Source organism: Pelecanus crispus, chromosome 2 (genome assembly GCF_030463565.1).
Source record: "Pelecanus crispus isolate bPelCri1 chromosome 2, bPelCri1.pri, whole genome shotgun sequence".
NCBI lineage: Eukaryota > Metazoa > Chordata > Aves > Pelecaniformes > Pelecanidae > Pelecanus > Pelecanus crispus.
Window position 1 is genome coordinate 118,211,980 of NC_134644.1, and position 21,836 is coordinate 118,233,815.

General features: G+C 39.2%; 1 protein-coding gene across 1 annotated transcript in view; it reads right to left on the bottom strand.

Annotated features, from left to right (window-relative positions):
* Positions 1-417: 417 nt before the first annotated feature.
* The window catches only part of PTPRM (protein tyrosine phosphatase receptor type M), a 509,987-nt gene continuing 488,568 nt past the window's right edge, over positions 418-21,836 (bottom strand). Inside the window, exons 27-35 of the mRNA XM_075706282.1 lie at positions 17,192-17,346; positions 16,755-16,890; positions 16,017-16,166; positions 15,372-15,545; positions 12,900-13,031; positions 9,642-9,767; positions 7,665-7,828; positions 5,405-5,540; positions 418-471 (exon numbers count right to left, since the gene is read on the bottom strand). Of these exons, the coding sequence (XP_075562397.1) occupies positions 418-471; positions 5,405-5,540; positions 7,665-7,828; positions 9,642-9,767; positions 12,900-13,031; positions 15,372-15,545; positions 16,017-16,166; positions 16,755-16,890; positions 17,192-17,346 (1,227 nt within the window). The remainder of the gene's footprint in view (positions 472-5,404; positions 5,541-7,664; positions 7,829-9,641; positions 9,768-12,899; positions 13,032-15,371; positions 15,546-16,016; positions 16,167-16,754; positions 16,891-17,191; positions 17,347-21,836) is intronic.

A 21,836-nucleotide genomic window follows, 5' to 3' on the forward strand; every position in this document is an offset into this window, starting at 1 on the left:
AGCATTCTCCACAGAACAGAAATGTACACTAGGCTGTGACAATAACTGAGAATCACAGGCAACGAAATATAACAGAAAAGTACAAATTCCTTCATAAGAATATAATTGTGCTCTCTTATTTACCAGAGGACTATGCTGCTTCACCACATCAATGGCTATGTATGAATACAGTGTTCAACAACTGCCATGTGGTTTGGTGTACGTTCATATGGGTGTCAAGCAGCGGCATTATAGTGGAAAACGGGCAGTGCTAGCAGTTTTATAAACATCTTTTTGGGCTCTTAAAAAGAGCCAATTATACAAAGCAGTATAAGCGTAACACTGAGAAGTCTTCACCTCATTTACACAGATATCATGAAGCGACTTGCTTTGTTTGTGGTGGTGAAAGGAGGAACTTTGTCTGTGCTGGCTATGCAATCAGCCAGAATTCAAGTATTCCAAAGCCACTTCATAGCAGAATTTGTATTGATCCTGAAAAATCAAAAGAAAACCACGAAGTCAGTTATTGAAGGGACTTAATTAAGGGGATCAATATTTCTCTTCTGTTAAAAATATTTACTATCAGCTGTTGTCAGTGGGAACCAGTTTGCAAATCCAATTTATATTCAGATAAGAAAATCTTTATATTAACCAGAAAATAGACACTACCCACAGTAACTTACAGTGCTGCTCATATTAGATGTGTATTTAGCTGCTCTAATACACTTGTATCAGAAAAATTGACTACACATAAGCAAATTGACTTGCAACCCTTCTGTCATCTGTCAAAATGCTCATGTAGCACTTTACCAGAATTAGAGTTATTGAAATTCCTCCCTGGAAATGTTTATCTTAAAATAGACCCAGCGTCTAGTACTTCCCAGATCGTAACTTATTTTAATGTCATTCATACACTTGCTACATTTCAGGGCAAGAGCTGCTTATTGTTCCTCCTCTACGTATAGCCCAAACCCATGCCGAAATACTGTCCTCTCCCAGTGCAACAGGCCTGTGAGATCAGGCCTGAGCTAAATTAATTGGATTCATTCCAATTAATTTTTAGCAATTAATGGTGATGCATAAGTTAGGCTCTTAACAGCTCTTCTGTTACCTAGCCTAAGTTTCCAGGTGCCAACCCTGTGCTTTGGACACAGACCTGCTGGTTTTATTTGCAAGCGCTTGGAAACAGGGCCGATCCCAGGGAAACCCCCTTCCCGTGGCATGCAAACCCAGCCTGCATCATTCAGACGAAGGGTTGTGACTTCACCCCCTTCACACCTTCAGCGGTACAGAGAGGCCAATGCTTCTGACTGACTCTCGCCCACTCTGCAACTTTAAATGGCGCGGTCACCGATGACTTCACAGTTTTTTGTGCACACACATATCCCTCTTCTGTTTTCATTCTTGCTACTCGCAATATTTAGCCATTTAGCAAACATTTAAATGAAACAAAAAAAGCTGAAAGAAATAGTAGGTGCGGGTTCCCTGAATCCAAGGGCTCTGGCTTCTAAAAATTTGGTTTGGAAATACCTGCCAGTTTTATGACTGTTTCTGTCACCGAGGTGCCTTTTTCTCTTATGCACTTCAATCAATTAATAAAAGATAACTAAGCACGTACTATCATATAGGAACAATAACAGACTTAACTAGCTGACAGCACTCAGCCTTCACCTCCCCAACATTACAAGTGTCCAGAGAAGGGCAACGAAGCTGGTGAAGGGTCTGGAGCACAGGCCTTATGAGGAGCGGCTGAGGGAACTGGGGTTGTTTAGCCTGGAGAAGAGGAGGCTGAGGGGAGACCTTATCGCTCTCTACAGCTACCTGAAAGGAGGGTGTAGTGAGGTGGGTGTTGGTCTCTTCTCCCAAGTAGCTAGCGATAGGATGAGAGGAAATGGGCTCAAGCTGTGTCAGGGGAGGTTTAGGTTGGATATTAGGAAAAATTTCTTCACGGAAAGAGTAGTCAAGCATTGGAACAGGCTGCCCAGAGAGGTGGTGGAGTCACCATCCCTGGGAGCGTTCAAAAAACGGGTAGACTTGGCACTTTGGGACATGGTTTAGCAGGCATGGTGGTGTTGTGTTGATGACTGGAATGATGATCTTAGAGATCCTTTCCAACCTTAATGATTCCTAGTTTTTACTTTCATTAAAAAATAATCCAGCCACCAAGCCAGGAAACATGAAATGAATTATTACTCTACCCTTAACTGATTTAGTGGCGGACTTGGTAGTGTTAGGTTAATGGTTGGACTGGATGATCTTAAAGGTCTTTTCCAACCTAAACGATTCTATGATTCTGTGATTCCAAGTAGGAGGATTACAATTACACTTCAGATACATTCTCCTTTTCATTGAAGCAAGTATTTTAAAGCATCAACTCTTTTGGCCTGTACTTGTGATTCTGGGTCACATTTTAGCTGAGAAGAGAGTCCCCCTTAACATGTAAGAGACCAAATAATATTACAACAATCAAAAAGCTATCGACAAGCATGGGCAATTTCTAAGTTCTTTTGTTGAGAGCTGTCACTTCAAAAGAAGACAAATCTTAGGTGTACGTATCACCTAAGTTATGAGTGAGTTGTATGTGAGGTTTTAAATCCTGCAGGGTTCCATAAACTGCTTGTGTCTTCTTCAGAAGGAGAAAAGAATACAAAAGAAGAAAGGAAAAAAAGGAGTATTATGTAAATCATTCTTTTTCTGCTTTTATTGCATATATGTTTCTAAATAAATGGAAATTATTCTATAACTACATAACAGATCAAAACAAGAGATCAGCCACTCATCCGTTCCCATTCTTCCATGCTCATTTTACGCTGATTTACTGATCCAGCAGAATAACTGTCATTTTCAGTAAACTGAATACCTGTCTTAAAGACCAGACATATGTTATTTCCCACTGTGTTCACTCATGTGTGTCCTTTGTACATTTTTATTATTCACTCGATGGTGGATATTAAAAGTCTCTTTATGTTAGCTAGCTTCAGAGAGTTATATTTATATTTTTTTTTCTAGGACACCTATTGGTAGGTCCAATAACATTTATCACAAAATGCTTTGGGCATTCTGTAGTAGACATTTTGTAATACCATGTGTTACCTTTGTAAGATGGCTGCAGAATTTAATAGATTTCCATATTGTATGGATGTAGCATTCGGATTTTTACACTTGCAGGAAAACCAAAGGTTTCAATGAAATTAAGAGATGAATCTCTAAGCATGGACTGTAAAGATTGCCCTTCATCTAGTCCGAAAGTGCATAACAGGTATTGATAAAGCAGTCTTGAAACTATTTTTATGAAATACCATTATAATTCTGAGCATTTCATCTTTCACCACAGAATTTTACAAAGGTAGATGAATATTATTGTTCTAATTTTTCAGATATGGAAACTGAGGCAAAGACACATTAATATAAGAAAGGTCATAAAGGATAAAGTGAGTAACAGGATCAGGAAAAGAACTCAAGTGTCCTGATTCCCTTTTACCATGAAACAATCTACATGGAAATTGAAACTTTGCTAATTCAAATATTTGTTTCTACAAAGTAGCAGACCAAGACTGAAGAGATATGCTTCTAACTCTGCTTTGTCAGTGAATTACGTGATAATGGGAAAAGTCCTGATAGTCCCCTGCCTTTGTTCCTCTGTCTGTAAAGTAAGGAAAACAATACTGATCTCCTTCACAAATGCTTTGAAATCTCCTAACGAAAAGGCCTCACAAGGCCTCTCAATGCCATCCAGGCATTCTCAATACCATCCTCAATTTCCTAAAAGCTATTTTTATATTCTAAAATAATACATTGAGCTTTTGATTAATAAAATTCTCTGCTGAAAAATGGAGACACCTGCCTGACAAATCTATACCTGGAGAACTGTCACAAATGGGAATTGTATTTCTTCAACTGTACATCTTCACACTGGTAATTTTCTTTTTATTTCTATAAAATAAATGAGTAAGAGATCAGTGAGTTCTGTGGACTTAAGCTCTGGGAGAACGGAGAACAGCAGGCCTGCCAAGTCTCTATCCAAACTATACTGTCTGAATGAAGAAGTAGGACATTTTTCTTAATAGCTAGGAAATAAAAATATATGGTTCTCAGCATGCCGATTCTCCTCCTGAGAATATAAACCAGAAGAAGAGGAGCCAGCTAACCTGCTCCCTCCCACCACTGCGAAAGATTGATAGTTTCTCACTGATACAAGATTCACAGTTCCACATTGCTGGCTCATGGCCCTGTGGTGCTGCTCGCAAACTCCCTCCTTGCTTTGCACAGCTGGCAACATCTGGCTTTTTTTCCCCATGAGCCTGGCCAGAGCAGGGCCTAGGGACTTCACAGGTAGGCTAGACGACAGCACTGCGATGGAGGAGGTGGTGGGAGCCGTTCTTCTATGGGACAGATGAGGCGTAGTGATACATGTGGTGGGGAAATGGATAACCCTACCCATCTGCACATGAGCCTGAAAGCCTCACTCTTCTCAACAGAAATTCCTGCTTTCTGCCCATTCTCCAATGTGTTTCACACCCAGCTCTCAGTAGCTCATCTGACAGGGGAGAATCTCTCCTAAAATTACAAGAGGCTGGACCCTGGGCACTCTGTAGAAAAGATGTTGAAATATGACCCAAACTTTTTTAACCAGAGCTTGCAAGATTAGCTCAGATTAGTTTAGCATCCCTGAAGATGCCCAGATGCTGCTTCCTCCTGCCTATGATGCTAAATGGAATACAGCTGCCTCTTAAGCAGCCACCTCTACAGCAGGATGTTGTAAAATAGTGACTTTTATAGCCCAGGCTTCAGAATATCACACTACACCCATCTCCAAGTGCAGAACTACACACTGGAGTGTAAGAACCTGCTGGTTTAAGCTGTTCTGCAGCTCTTCTGGCATAGCAGCTGGCACTTCAGCAATTCTCCATTTAAAAAAAAAGCCCATAAAACACTCTCTAGGAAAATAATTGTACATGGCTCCTTGTTTCTGGACTTCTTTAATCTTTCTATGAGATAGAGCAACCATAATTAAATGCAATATTCTGGATGTCAAACTGAAATTCATGGCTTTGATAAATATTAGGCGATTAAGCTATTTATAAAATATATAATTTGAAAATCTGGCATTTAATTTTACATAACTATTATTTCTACCATGCAAGGGCTGCTCACCACTTGGCTCAGCCTGTTAGAAAAGAAAATTAATAAGGATGTTCGGCTGAAAGTTTAAAACTCTTAAAAAATTCAAATGAACAGAGGGAAAGTCTCCTTGGGAAGAAAGCAGTGTAAAAATACCCTTACAAGTGAAGTGACTTCATTATCCCCTTTGAAAATGACTTGCTTGCTTTGTGAACAACTCCCACTGCAAATCCTGGAAATCTTACTGAGTCTTCTGAGAAAAAGGAACATTTTCTATTTAGTGGTGCAGTTAAAAAGCTCGTACCAGAAGGTCCACCATGTTAGGCTTATTATTCCTCAGTGTCTTCACAGCATGGAATACGTCAACAGCCCTCTGATGTCGAAGCATTTCACAAACAATACTGATTGCACAAAATGTCCCACTGCGGCCACCTCCATTCCTACAACAGAAGTGATAAAATGGCTCAGTTACAATTGATTCTATGTTACAAGTTCGTACAGAACCAGGGATGGCCACAGAAGGCATGAGTTCCAGTAGGGAGAAAACACAGCCTATTCCTGCCCTCGAAGGCTGCTGAACTCCAGGCAGAACATGATTTCTAATTGGAATTAATGGGCTGAATGATCTCAGAGCTATGATTCAGAATTCAGCAGGCTGAAAGCCTGGGGGGAATTGAATGCCTGAGTTTTGTACCACCCTTCAGTGAACACTTGAGACAGCACAACGAGGATGCTAAAGTAAGGACAAGGTATTTTAGATTCAGTTCAGCACCCCTTTGCACTGTAAACGCACGAGGTTGCAATGAGCATCAGGCCTGGAAATGTTATAGAGAAAGTGGGTCTTTGAGTTCGTTTATTCCAAATCCTGGTGCTTTCCTCCTGGACCCAAAGGCATTTCTGAGGAACAGCAGAAGTGCCAAAAGCCTCACCTGTAGGAGCCCTTCTGGTGGCTCCACCTTTGGCATGGCACTAGGCGGTGCTGCCGTACTCCCCGGCTGACGGGCTCACTCCCTGGCAGCAGGCAGAGGGGCCGGCTGCCTGGCAATGTCTACTTTTAAAAGTGTACGTATTCCCCCTCCACCCACGGTATCAGAGGATGAGAACCCGAAGTGAGCTGCTCAAAAAGAAGGCAGGCACAAATGCTCACATGCGTGATCAAATACAGTATTTAATAATACTTTATCCCCAGTTATTTTTAATCTTTAAGGGAATCTCTTTCTTTCTGGAAACCCTATTATTTCTACAGCTATTCTAATCAGAATCTTTAGGCTGCACTTCACCGAAAATAATAAACCCTAACAATTACCAGAGTGCAGACTAGTTAGGTAGTGGGTCTTTCAAACCAGCTTCGCAAATGGTTGATTTTCAAAGGAGGCTACAACGTCGCACATCTGTCACATCCAGGCAGTATGAAAAGAATGCTCTCTGCTGCCAAAACATTGCCTGATATTGTGGGACTCTCTGAGAATTTTAATTAAAATAAAGTCATTTAAAAGGGTTATATTAGAGCTGTTTCTTTCTTTACTGCCTGGAAGTGACGCATGTGTGATGTTGTACAACTATTTAATATCATCAGCCACCTCAGAGATAACAGTAATTTGCACTTCAAAAGGGTCTTTTCAACTAAAGATCTCAAAACATTAATTAATCACACTGCACAATGCTCCTTTGATGAAAGTATTATTATCCCCATTCTACAGATGGGGAAACTGAAGAGCAATGACTTGTTCAAGGTCAGTGATAGTGGGAATTATTAATACACTCTTTTCCTCCATTGTTCTAACATTCAGTAACTGCAAACCAAACTTCCGGAAGTTATTGTCTGCTCTTGGGTCCCAACTTCTGAAAAGCGCATTAGCATGTGCTTTTTCCATTAGCATGTGCCTTCTCCATCATGGCAGCATCTTTAAGCAGATGTTTAGAGGAAGAGGGATACAACTTCAAGCACTGAAGACTTGGTTTCAAAAGACCAGCTACTGTTGAGGGCAAACAGCATGTACAAGTATTAAGCCATATCAAAAGGAGGATGGTGGCAGAGTGGATGAGAGACTGCACCAGTGGAGCACAAAGGTCAAAGGAGGACAAAAATATATACCATTATTAGAGAAAGGTAAGGCAATTCCAGGCTCATCATAACTGGTCTATCACGGCACTTCTACTTCTGTGCTTTATGTCTGGAAGAGGAATCACCCTTCCAATACTACTTATTTCTACAGTCCTTATCTGTAGAAATAAAAGGTACGTAGTTCTGAAGGTACAATTTTGATTTGCTCTGAATAAATATGCACCTCTTCCATTTGCAGATGTCACTGGACATCTTTATATAAAATAGAGCTAACCTGTGCCCATCACCTTTTCATAGGGACAGAGAGGGAAACTCATGAATCTACATAAAAAATTACACAATTCCTCTTGTATTCAAAGCTTTTAAATGAGCATTTGTATTATTTATCCAGTTCCAGATTAGATAGATGCCTCTTTACCTCTTCACAAATCTTTTAAAAACCACCACAAATTCTGTAACAGTATTCCCTTACTTTCTCTCTTCTGTTTCCGGTACTTACAAACAATGTACAACCGTGCGTCCCTCTCCCCCGTTATATTCTTCCTGCCACTTTTCCACTTGGCGGATGAGCTTCAAGAAGGAGCGTTTAGAAACAGGAGTGTCTCTGTACATGGGCCATCCCAGGAACTGGAACTGCTGCACCATCCGATAGCCATCTTGGGGCTGTAAAGATTCAGATAACAAGCAGGAAAAAGTAACAGCATTTTTTTTTTGGTACGTAATTTCAGTATTTGCATCAGTGAGGAAAGCTGTTCAGGCAGATCACTGCTGACAAACTACTAATGTAATTTCAACTGCCTTTGAGGAGTTACGACTTTTAATTTCCAACAGAGTTATTAGAACAAGAGCTTTTAAACAGAGTGCTATACAAATAGACTAGAATAGAGCAATGGTACAGCTGCAGGATCAAGCAAATAATTAATTAATATCATAGCAGGAAATTGGTAGCAAAGAGGGAGCTGCAACACAACTTCAATTATATACCTTTTTTTTTCATATGCTTCAGCATTTTGAAGAATGTTTGCGTGCTTCTGTCTTTTTTTACGAGAAAGGTCAAAACCTCTCAAGATATTTTGAAGCAGGAAACATTTAAAAAACCAAACGAAACCCTCAGATTTTTCCAGATTATAAAAAAATCTAACTACATTTTATTTTATTGTGTGCTACTGCAGCAGTCAGAACCCCTCTGGTGAAATGTTACTGAACAGTTGCTTTATGGTGATTTAAAATAAAAAAGGAGCATAGAACAAGTGTTAGTGGCAGAAAATTACAGTCCTTTGAAAAGGGCATAATAAACACACGCATGAAAACTGTTTTTGTAGTCTAGGATTTGCCACTTTCACTTCTGTGCAAAGTGAGGGCATTTTAGTGCCACTTTTAAAATGAGCCACACACAGAAATGTTGACATTACAATTTTTTCCTCTAGAGTAAGAGGTAATAGTGAGGATGTAAGATTAACAAGATAAGGGGATAAACCAAAGTGGATGCAGCATCACATATGTTCTTCAGTGGGTTTTGTCTGCTTTATGTCAAAATTTGGAATCTACTGATTTCCTGGCCAGTTTCTTTCAGCTGACGGCCCCTCTTCCCAAAGCACATCAGCCAGACCCAGTGCCTGCTAAAGCTCACATTAACTCTGCTGGAGATTATGTTTTATGCTGCCACGTTTACTGCGAATGCAAGGCCTTCACAGTATTAGAGAAATATCTTGAAGCTTACAGTCTGCTTCCCTGTTCAGATATTAACATGTTTTCCTGTGTCTTTTGGGGGTCTCTCTCTCACTGTCCTAAGAGCTACCAGATCTCAGGGCAGTTCCCAACTTTCTTCAGCAGGGGGTGTTGCTTATTCCTAGCTATGGTTCTTCAGTGATCGATACCAGTCCATTGCAAAGGCTCGCTTCATCTGGATGGGGAGAGATGCCTGGTCTGTGGTGGAATCTTTTTTCCACTCAGCTTGAAAGACATGCCTTGTTTAGTCTTCTGTCAACTTTATGGGAGCATAAAAGCTGGATATGAGAACATACTTGTCCTTCTGAAGTGCTTACATATATTATTTAGCGTGATTAGTGGGACAGGATCTTCACTAAAAGCCTGGGACTGGTATTGAAAAACATGCCTAGTATTGGTGCATAGCTTTCTTCACATAACACAGGATACAAATATGCAGGATGGCTAATTTCAAACTGTTGAAAACAGCACTGATTTCGGCATTTCTTGGCTACCAATCTGAATACTGCATTTATTTCATTTGCATTTAACACACTTGAGATATGCATGAAAATATTTTTTACTTTAATTACACCTAGAAGGTTTTTTCTTATTGATTATGGTGTGACTCAGTCTTGCACTGCTGCTCTCAAAAAAATAAGCTGAAAAATGAGAATGGTTTTATGTGATTTTAACTTTCATTTTTTGTGACTTGAATAGAATCAACTCATCTACTGAGACAGAACTGTTTTGCAAATAACATCCTTACTCTGGCTGCATTATAAATTCGGAATATCCGGCTGATTATGTCTTCTTCTAAATCAGCTGATACAAACTCCACCTGAATAGGACCGTGTCGGTGTACTCCATTTTCTGGCCAGTACTGAGGACACAGCTGTAGAAGATGACAAATGCAAAAGAGCACAGTTAATCACTTTGAATTTCATGCTGCCTCAATAAAGATTTCTAGATTTTTCTTTGTGCTACATTCATTACTGACATTCTCACACAATATCTTTATAAAATACACAGTACACCATCCTCCATCAGTTTTGAGCGCTCTGCTTTTACTTGTGCAGAACAAGTTTAAACAAATGCCTTTTCACTTAATTGAACATGCTATCACTTGCTGCTGTACTCCCATTCTCTGGTATTTGGAGTAACACATTTCTGACACTCAACGTCAATTCTGCAATACCGTATGACAGGACAGGGGGATGCTGTCAAATGTTACCATATCTTGGAGACAGTCTTGGAGCCTAAAGACCAAAGGTCTGGTATCTCCAACTGTCCTGAAAAGTTGGTAATAATTCAAGCTACATCAGAATGTGTACTTTATACTATGAAGGGTGCATCAGTTCTCAAAACTCAGGACTTGACTTCACATCTGTTTCAGCCATGACTGACGCTATCGGCTAGTTTCAGAATTGCTTTAAATTTTCAACAACTGCTCAATTTCATCTTATGAATGCCACCTGAAAATAGTAATTATGCTGTCTTTAGTGCTCAGAAAACATTACTTCTAGGTATCTAAAGGTCACAAAGTAACATTACCATTATCTTGCACAGTTTTAGCATCTAATAATATCATGATGGCTTAATTCATGGAACCAATTATCATCTGTGTTAATACTTTACAGATTAAATCAACACTTTGCATGGAGGTTTTTGAAGCTAGACTCTGCTTGTCCATTTTTTCCCATAAAAACCCTAATGATTTTTTTCCAGGGATATTTACAGCAGTTCAAACATGTAGCTTTTGCAAGCATTCACTGAAATTAAGTATGAACTCATGAAATTTTGTTTGCTTGCAGAAGCATTGATGTCATATTTGGAACTTTATTTCATTCAGTAAAACAGCTGTGGTCTTCATTCTCCTGCATTGCTGTTGGTGATCCAGAGCTGAGCTGACAAATCACATTTACTCCAGATGTTGTTTTGCATTTCTTATAACACTTATTCCTCAACAAAGCCATTTAGAGATGACTACATTTTAGGAAAACATAATCATTTACTACATGAATTAAAAAGAGAACAGGGTCTGATTTGCAGGAGTTCACTTTAACAAGTTAAAAACAGAAATTTCAAGTAGGAAAATATATTTTCATTTATTTGAAAGCCCCCACATGATTCGGTCTGCTGAGCAAATTACTTTCCAAATATTGTCTAAATCTTACACAATTTTTTATTCTGAAATATGCTAGTGTACAGGATAGCAAAATACAATGCATACGACTAGTGCAAATGCCGGTGCTCAGATCATTTAACATGTGCACAATTTAGTATACGTCTTTCAAATACATAGGAATACTGTTCTAACAGATCTTTGAAAAATGCTTAAATGATAATAAGCAGAGCTGTTTGCTGGAGCTGTTTTAGGAAGCTGAGATTTTCAAGTTCTAAAGAAACCAAAAGCATTTAGGTCTATGCATTTTGCATGCATGTGATGCTAGCGACTCTCTTTAAGTCAGAGTCACCGTGAAAGGTTGCGTTTAATTTCCCAATAGAGCATAACAATCCACATAAATTGTAATATCTAAACAGAACTTTAACACACTCCATATATACATAAATAATAATGATAACAGTAATTATTAATAAATCTGAATGTAATGTGTGTTTTTAATAAGCTCTGCCCTCTCTCCACTTCTGTTTGCTCTGAGGGTTTTTGAGATTTATTCCTAATGAAAAGATTGTTACTCACATTAGAGGGAAAAGGTTTAACATACTGCAGAGGCAGGTGCATTAACTGTATATCCCAATAGCTTTTAAAAGCCTGTGAGGCTAATAAATGCTTGAAATAGCCATACAGTATTGTAAATTCAAAACACAGCCCACAAATTAAAAAAACTCTCTTCAGCAGTCCCTAACAGTCTGACTCCCTTGAGTCTTTCCTTACTCACTCAGAAAATAATCTTAGACTCATGAATAAAAGTTTTGTCTTTCATTTCTATTTTTCTCCCTGTAGACAGTTAAGGGCTTGGAATCAGAAATTCAGTCTTTAAAAGAGTGTGTGGAATTCCTACACAGTCCTTTGAAAGACAAAACGGAAGATTAGTATGTTTTAAAAATGAATTCTTCATGTTAAAAAGAAATAGAAGGAAACGTTTTTCTAGCTGTGAACAATACTCAGGAAAACTAAAAAGATTCTTGATCATATCAAGAGTAAGAATGACACGCAGTCTGCTATAAAAAAAAAATAACAATTGCTCTTAGCCAATAATTAGCAAATATTTACATATTAAGAATCCAGATTACCACCACGTTATTCCAGCAGACGGCTGGTGCAGTTTGTTGGAACCAAGGAAATGATATCCGTATAAGAACTTGGAATTGCGCAGTTGCGAGCCAGGCTCTAGGACACTTAGTGATTAATGCTAGTGATTAAATTGCCAAACCAGTAGGTACAGTTTTCCAATTTTCTAAAGAACATGTACAGCATGCACAACTCTTTTGTAAAGTCATTACGCTCCCCTATATGTTTCGTTGCCCTGTTTTCTCTTCCAAAGGATGCTTAGTCTCCAATCTTGTTTAGTTCCTCTCTCCTTGCTAATAATGTCATTTTGTGCCAAACATAACACAGATTTTCACCCTGGGAACACCTATCCCCTGGTAAGCAGACCAAGGTCATTGACCTGTTTCAGGCAGGCTAATGAATAGCTGTTGGCTTCTGTTTATGACTTTTGGCTATTATTAGTGTGTATCAGACTTGAGTCAAAATTCTACAACCATCATTTTTGGTTTTTAGCAGCTCTTCCCAAAGCATGTTTTCTTATCAGAATAAATGATGGGTGCATGCACTTATGTGTGTGTGCATTAACGTTTTGGTGGAGAAGCTGCTGATGGTCTGATTTATTCCTCTTTCCCTATGTGTATCTGCAAGCTACAAATAAATTTTTTAGTGTGTTAGTATTTAATGTTGTTTTATAAAACTAATTACATCCTAAGGCTGTTCTGAAGCGCTCATGTGCTGAAATACTAAGGCACTAGCACTGCTCTGTTGAATGAAGCAGTTTTCTGGACTTACTTGTGCTGGATCGACATCGTTCAGCATAACTATTGAAGTGCAGTGATAATCTAGGACCAGTCTCCAGAAATCTTTGACAGTATTTGGTAAGGGATGTTGTGTAACTATAAAAGCTGATGGTTGCTTGTAGCTCTGCAAAGAAATAACAAGAGATGGTGAGAAGAAGGGTAAAAGATAAAAATCCATTTAGCAGCATGCCAGTCATAGTCCCATAACTTTGGGATTGAAAGCATTATTTCTATTTTCTATATAATTAATACCTTGTTTTCAGCTCTTTCCCAAGATCTTATATGCCTCAAAGTGAATAAACTGTATTGGGGCAGAATATAACTTCTGCAGACGTTATATTTCTGAAACTTATTTTATGCCACAGGCATAGAGTAAAATCATCAGAGGTTTTTGCCTCCAATGCAACTCCTACAAAACTTTGAGCAACGGTTTTGTTTTGAGCTGTTAATGGACAGATTAATCTTGGCTGTCTGCACTTAGCTGTTAATTTGAATGATGCTTGCGAAAGGAAATATCGTTATTTTTCAGAAATATTGTTGAAATTCTGGTCTATCTGACAGCAGCGAGGGTACCCAGGGGATAAATTTCAGTGCTCTTTGGTTTTTTTTTAAGTACCAGAGTACGTTGTTGACTGAGCTGTTTGGTGGAACTGTTCAATTGTGTAATTTTCAATTACGCCCTCCTAAGTGTTGAAGGCCAGTGTGGCCGTACTGGGCCAAGACTTGGGAGGGGTTGCCATTGCCTTCATTAAGGAGGGCGAAGCCTAGTCTACATGCCTTGAACTGAAGTATTTGTACCGTGACAGATACACAATCTGATCAGCTATTTGCATCTTTCTTTCAGAGACAGTCACGGAACAGACCACAGAAAATGAATCTAATGTGTTTTGGGGTACAGATGAAGACATGCAAGACTTCAGTTCTTTCTTCTGGTTTCAGCAAACTGCAACCAGCAGGTATCGATGCTGCTGGTAAATCAGGCAGCTGCCTTCCATCCTACTGGTCCTGTCTTGCTGGAAGTTGCATGCAGATTGGAGATGCTCAGAGGGCTCTCCATTACTCCCTCACTTACAAGCCCCAGCAGATTTTTTGGGGAAATCGTTCTCAAACTCATTTGATACTGAATAATGATAATCATGCTTGCTACCCCTTTTGCTTGAAGTGAGCTTTAAAGGTTTACATGAAGTGATCCAGCTGCATCTCAACGGATGCAGGCGGAGAGGGTAAAACGCATTATCTTGCCTGCTGGAGACTGAGTGTTTAGAGAGAGGTACAAATGTCTGCTCTTGTCCGTCCGTGCAGAGATATTGGAGGAGCCTGGCAAGGGTGGAAAGTCACCCAAATCACCTCCTCTCTTGGAGTCTTTTGCCCACACACACTTTTGGATCCAGCTCATTGTTTCAACAGAGAAGGCGGCAAGCATTTTCAAAGCAAATACTGAGGCACTGCTCTTTCGGAGCAGTACATAATTTACAGAACAAAACAGTACTGAACTCTCGGGAAAGAAGACAATGCGATGGCAAGACTGTAAATTGCAGATCAAGGAAGCTCTGTTCTAATATGAAATGTCGTTGACCTACCGTGAGAACCTAGAGAAGTCACTTAAACTTTTGTTCTCAGTTTCTCTACATAGTTAAACATAAAGATAATACATTTACCTTTTCACAGGAGTGTTTTGAACTTAGGCTTATTTTAGGAAAATGCTTTGAGAACTTGAAAGGAAATAAATGCAAAAACTGCTATAAACTGTTATTACTCTAGCTTCACTTTTCAAAAAGGCCATTTACATTGTGCTCATTCTTTGCTAACCTCTGTTTTCTTGTTGTTTATGTTTGACAACCATAATTACTATAGCTCTAAATTGTCAAAGATAGGCTATAAATATCTACAGACTGTAAAGGCAGTTTAAATGTCTTTTTACTGATATTCTATTAGCAGGATTAGAATTACCATAGATGCATTACAAAAAAAAATCCACACACACATGAAGAGGAACCATTCATTCAAACAGAAATAAACAGAAAGACTGAAGTAATGGCTGTGTACTATCTTGTGCTGACAGACAATTATTTTTTTTGTTAATTACTGTTTAAATTAGAAACAAAGGGAACTGAAATATTGCTGCAAACCTATTATCCTATTTAACTGCCTTAGTGTCTTAATAGGTAACTCTTTTTTTTCCTAGGCCAGATGGTTAAAAATTCAAGCATTATGGAGAAATCCAGACATTTAATTTATCAAAACTCCCTGACTTGCTCTCTGAGCATAGCTTTGGAACCTTGGCTGTGACATAATATATGTGGGATCCTAAATGTACTTGGGAGTTTAACGATTTTGTGCCATGTTTTTGGAAAACAAGCTAGAAGGATTTCAGTCTTCTTATGCTGACTCCACTTTCTGGCATTGCTCAGTTTGGAGGGCTGCTTATTCCCTTTTTATTATTAATGATGTAGTGGAGACTTACATCCATCAGTGCAGCATTAATGTAGTTACTGCTCTCCCCATCTATCGTTATGAGGAAAGGCAGGCATCTGTCTGGAGGCAGAACATCCATACAGCGATTCTTTTCATGATTTCGTGGTAAAAGTGCTATGCTGCAGTCTTCTACACGCAGTGTCGGAGTCACCATATTTAAAGTCTTTCAAAAAGAGTAAACAATACAAGAGAAAAATTAACACAGCAGTGAAAGCATCCCAAAATATTTAAGAATAGATCAGCTCAGCATTCAGTTTCAGTGGGAATCAATATGCAGAGAAATGAAAACACATCACAGTCAGCAGGGTTTGGAAGCAAAAAATCCTGGAAGCATACAGATCTGAAGAATAACCTCAAAGATAGTTGCAGAGTAACCTGCCTTCTGGAGAAAGGACAGTGGAAGGAATCGATATACTTCCCTTGAGTAAAAGAAATTTTTACTACTACCTTATTGCATTCTTTTATGATTTAGCACAATTCAATAGCAATTAGTGACATACTATTTTCCCTTTTTTTGCAATCTTTCCCTCCCAGGCCTGGTCCAAAATTCACATGGTTATAAGCAAGCACTTAAGTAGAAGTCTTTAGCATAGCTGAACTGTATAGCTTCTAGGTACTGCTAGCCACAACTTACCCTAAATTCCTCTTTGATCTGGCTGGAGTTAGTCTGAGGATCCAGTTTATTCATTTCATAGTAAACAGACCTAACTTGAGAAGCTGGTATAGATGTGTCCCCACAAAGACAGGCTTCCAGGATAGCATCATGGATGAATACATACTGTTCCTGGAAAAGCAATTAAAATAATTACTGACAAAGAGAGCACACGCTACTAGTATTTTCGTAAATAAAAAATAACAACTAATATGGTTGCCACTAATTGTCTCTGACTTTACCGGCACTGAAGCAAGACCAGAAGGAACAACAGCAGTTCACAAAACTTTATCCCACTCATTTAGAAATTAATATAGAATGATTGACTAAAACTAGTTACAAGTACAAACAGAAGTGCAGTAACACTCCATAATAAAACTCAGAATATTTCTGGTTTCTTCATTCCTCTGCACAGTTCTGTAGGTGCTATAATGTAACTAGGCCTCAACAAGATGTACTCCAGAATGAATCCTCCCTGAGATGAAACACTCACGATTTTCTTTTTTTTTTTTGAAAACCATTGCAAACCTTAAGTGCAGCATAACTGGGCACTTATTTGGGCAGTGGTTCTTCAAGTTTGTGTGTGGATTACTTTCTGCATATGACTGAATAAACTACCTTCTGGATGGCGCCTACCCACAAAGGGGCTCTAGTTTTATGGGCTAAAAGAATAGTTTTTCTTGCAAAGTGTAAGGCAGTATTCCAGTAGATTAACAATACCTCAGTCTGCACCATGTTAACTCTCCGAGATCGAAGCTCTCTCACGCAGTTGTATATGTCTACAACGCCTTCTCTTTCTGCCATATCTAGCATGATGTCAATAACAATGAAGCACCCAGTTCTGCCAGCGCCAGCGCTAAAGTAAAAGAAGAGCACAGTTAATGTTCAGCAGTGTATTGGAAAATGTAAAGTACAAGGGTTCGTCTTGCAGGTACTTGATCAGTGGGATGATTACTGAAATGAAATCTTTCATTCAGGCATTTGCAGGATTTCAGACTCAGTTTTGCCATTCTTGTTTATATTTTAGGTATGAAGTTTTTGTGGGTAGAGCTCCAGTGGCTTCACCAACCTGTCTGGGGATGATGCAGTACAGGAGAAGCAAAAGTAGGTTCTGAGTTTAGTGGACAACACAACAGAGGGATTTCTGTTCTACCTACCTGCAGTGAACAACCAGAGGACCAGCGTTTGGTGGGCTCTTGGATTTGACCTGCCGTACAAATCCCAGCAGGCCTGTCGCGTGGTACGGTACACCGTGGTCTGGCCAGCCAGTGAAGTGAAACTGCCGAATTTCTCGAATCTCATGAGCACCTCTCTGTTGAAAAGACAAGAGTTGAAAAAGAAAAATAAGCTGGAATGTGAAAGAAATTGGACGAGAGACATCGTAAGAATGTAACTTCAAAAGCCTGAGCCTTGCTGAAAAACATCCACCCCCTACCAACACCCATATCTGTACAGACTGTTGGAGAGCTTTCTCATAGCAGGAGAGCAAGAGGAGGCTGAGGGGAGACCTTATTGCTCTCTACAACTACCTGAAAGGAGGTAGTAGTGAGGTGGGTGTTGGTCTCTTCTCCCAAGTAGCTAGCGATAGGACGAGAGGAAATGGGCTCAAGCTGCGCCAGGGGAGGTTTAGGTTGGAAATTAGGAAAAATTTCTTTACGGAAAGGGTGGTCAAGCATTGGAACAGGCTGCCCAGAGAGGTGGTGGAGTCACCATCCCTGGAAGTGTTCAAAAAACGGGTAGATGTGGCACTTCGGGATATGGTTTAGTCTAGTCTACCCTTGATTGGTTTAGTGTGGACTTGGTAGTGTAGGTTAATGGTTGGACTGGATGATCTTAAAGGTCTTTTCCAACCTAGACGATTCTATGATTCTATGATTCTATATCAACTGGTTTCAAAGCCTTACAACAAAACTGAGTAATTTAGCACTAGATTGGTTAGAAACTTTTAGCACAAGATAGATGCTCATCTCTATATTTAAGCACTAGGTTGCTTTGAAAACTGGCCTTAAGATGCATGCCACGATCACAGAACAGGTCAGCAGCAAGGCCATGAACATATAGCACAGATGACATTTTTTTCCCACTGCTCTCCACAGGAGTTTTGCTGCTGACTTCAGGGAACTACAATCTCAGCATAATTTTCCTTATAATTTGTCTCCTTCATTGGTCTGAAAGAAACAGCTGAATAGTAAGAAACCTTTTTGCACCTCCAATCATAGGGGCTGCATTTGTAACCCTCCACGTGCTCACCCTTCAAGTGATTTGCCACAGTCTACAAGGACATGGATATGGTAAGACAGGTATGAATGAGAAGCCGATCGTGTAAGTAATTTCCCATGTGACTTTCTGAAGCAGTCTGGATATTAGAGGTGTGTATGCTAAGTTTGATTTTCTTAGTGCTTGTATTTCCCCTTCCCCCTCTAAAAATGTAGCTGCCAGTATTTTATTCTCAGTAGAGATCCACAGACGAGAGGCCATCATACATATTTCATAAGCAAACAGCAAAATTATGACATATCATGTCTAGGCTGGACTAAATGTCAGTGATATTAATAACTGGTGGTTTACAGTTTTTCTTCTTAAAGATGTATTTCCTGTCGTGAGCTGTTTTGCATATAAAAGGTCTAATTCTTTTTGCATAATGAAGTAATATAAACTTCCTAATTTATTGCTAGTATGCAAGCTAAAAGAGTCTGTGATTTTCAATGACTGAGAAATTTTGGCTGTGCCCAGTGCTACATGACTGGAGTGGGCTCGGTGTATCTTGGAGTCCTGATGCTCTGACAGCTCAGGCTGGGCATCTGCTCAGAGGAACATCCACACTCATCTGCCTCGGAAACTGCGACACAAAAAGGCAGGCCAGGGAGAAGATGAAGAGCATATGTAACGCAGGTGTAGACCGAGGAGATCACACCCTTGCAACAGAAAGGACCTTATATCCTAAAACCCAATTTTAAAAGCTATTAAAACCCAGGAACAGACAAAGTAATTTGCATTTTAAGACAGTCTAGCAAACACATTCAAATACAATTTGGTCTCTGTACTCTGGGGATTTTAGAGTGTGTTAGTTAACACAGCTTTTTGCTACTGTAAGCAAGGCCTCCAACTCTGTAAATAGCTGTGTGTAGGTGGGGTGTCCATGTCCCAAACACTTTTATATTGCTCCTAACAACTGCCTACGGTCCCCCAAGAAACAAAGATCCCATACAAAAAGCAATGCCATGACACTACAAACTGAGATTGAAATGAGTACCCCACACAAATTCTTCATGCTGTACGCAGCCTTGATTTTGAGGCAATTCACAAAAAGTAAACCACCCCTCCAAAATAATGTGCCCAGCTCTTGCACAGGCCAGGATACGTCCTGTGTTTCTTGTGCATCAGTTTTGAAAATGCTGTCATGCTGACTGCATTTTTGTCTATCGTTGGTAACACTCAGCTACTTAGAAAAGATTTTGCATATAGGGTACTTTTATAATGAGTTTGCCTATTATACCTACAAAAGAATAATTTTCATGTCTGTAGCTTCCCTGCTGGTTTCTAAACCCAAAATAGCAACACAACTGCATGAATCATAAAAGCATATGCTCGGCTCGGAAAGCCTGTATTTTTTACTTTTTCTTTCAGCTGAAACAAACGGAAAATGGTGTACATTGCTAACAAAACCTAGGATGTGAAAAATGTAGACCCTAATCCTACAAATACTTATGGTGCTGCTGTACATTACAGAGTAATTCATCCGAGTTAACTGTTGTGCCGTAAAGGAACTGCTCCAAAGGAATTGCTTATGCGCACAATGTAAAGCGTACCTAGGAAGTGGTCTTCAGAATCAGAGTGTAATTTTGGGTTCAATTTTCTTAGCATTATCCCCCTACTCCTCAATAATTACCAAATAGCCATTTAAAAAAAATAAAAATAAGTGATCAATTTATATCCAAACGAATCAACTTCTAAATTGTATTTTAGGAGCAGGTATGAGATGTTCATCCACAAATAGAAAAGATGGTCAGAAGGGACCTCTGGAGGTCTCCAGTCCAACCTCCCAGTCAGAGTGGGTCTATGCCAACACTAGATCAGGTCACCAGTGGCTCTGTCCAGCTGAGCCCTGATGACCTCCAAGAATGGAGATTCCACAAGTTTTCTGGGTAACCTGCTTTAGCACCACATTACCCTACCATTAAGAAGAATGAGGAGAATTTGGTGCCCTTGATTTTCTAAACATCTTTGAGGTAGATGCAGACTGCAATCAGATCTTCCTTACACCTCCTCCTCACCCCTCCTCCTCATCTCTACCACACCAAACAAGGCCAGCTCTCTGAACCTCCCCTTGCAGCTCATATGCCCTACATCCATAATCATCTTGGATGTCAGCTGTTGTCCCAGGATGTCACAGCCTGTACAGACACATGGGGTTAGTCCACCTAAGGTGCAGAACTTTGCATTTTTCCTTGCTGAATTACAAAAGTTTCTGTTGGGCAAATCTTCAAGCCCTTTGGAACTGAGGCTCCAATGTTCAGCATTTCAACACCACCCTTCACTTAGTGGTATCTGCAGATTTGCTTAGGGTGCACTCTGTCTCATCATGCAGCTTGTCTTAGAATGGCTGAAAAGTATCGGTCCCAGTAGATCAGAAATATAAACTTGAGAGAATTATGGCGAAGAGATGTACAGACTTGACCTTCCAGTACCATTGGAAGAGTTAAAAAATATAGAAAATAGAGTAAAAACAAATGTGCTTTACTCAAACTACACTGACATTGCTTTTAGAGGCTTACTGAAAAACTACCAACTATTAAAAAGCAGTGTCTAAATGAAATCTTTTCAGATGGAGATTTTTTTTTAAGAAATAAAATGGTTAGTGCCTTTTATCTCTATCTGTTCTAATGCACTTATTCAAGACAGTTTGGTTATGATCAACTGTAAAATCCTCTAGGTCTTTTTTTCCAGTCCCAGTTAAGAAGTGAAAAGCTAACATCAAAGCACGGGCTTAAAATTTGCAGAATAGAAATCAACCAGTGCTTCATCTACTTCAAAGTGTAGCCACCGTTTCTCATCTGTTTATTAAAAATATCTAAACGCAAGGAAACAACAGGCTTGAATGAATTTGATGTACACTATGGATAGTGGTAAACATGACACAATATTTCAGTTCATTCAAACTGCATAATTCTGTTATCATTACCCTCAGGTTGTTGTAGTGATGCATATTTAAGTATTAGATTGAAGAATAAAACAGGAAAAAAAATGAATTCCTTTGTTACTGTGGATATATGTACAGAGACCCTGTTGGGCCATCTTTTTGGCAGTTTCATCTACCTGGGTGCAGGATTCTTTGATGCTAAAGATTATGTTCTTCAAAACCATAATTGAATACTATTTCGTTATTAGGGAGAACCACTATATCACAGGTAATGCAACTAAATCAAAAGGAGTTTTCTAAAAAATAATTATAAAAATAATTATAATATATAATATAATTATAATAATTAGTTGAATGGAGATACTCATGGAGATACTGGGAGAACATTTACTTCAGTGTGCCATTAGGAATACCAAGTCTTACAAACAGGCCCTTTCCTCGTTGTTCTGCAACTCAAATGAGTCTCGATACATACAATTAAAACACTCCTGTCCTTTAACCCTGCTTGTTCTCACTTTCAGTAAGTACCTTATTTGTTAATTGTATGTTGTCCATATATTGTAAGCTGTTTGGGAGAGCTACAAGATCTAGTAAGCATCAAACAAATTCATGGCATTATTCTAATAAACAGTAATACAACACGGTCATTGAAACTCTCCCTA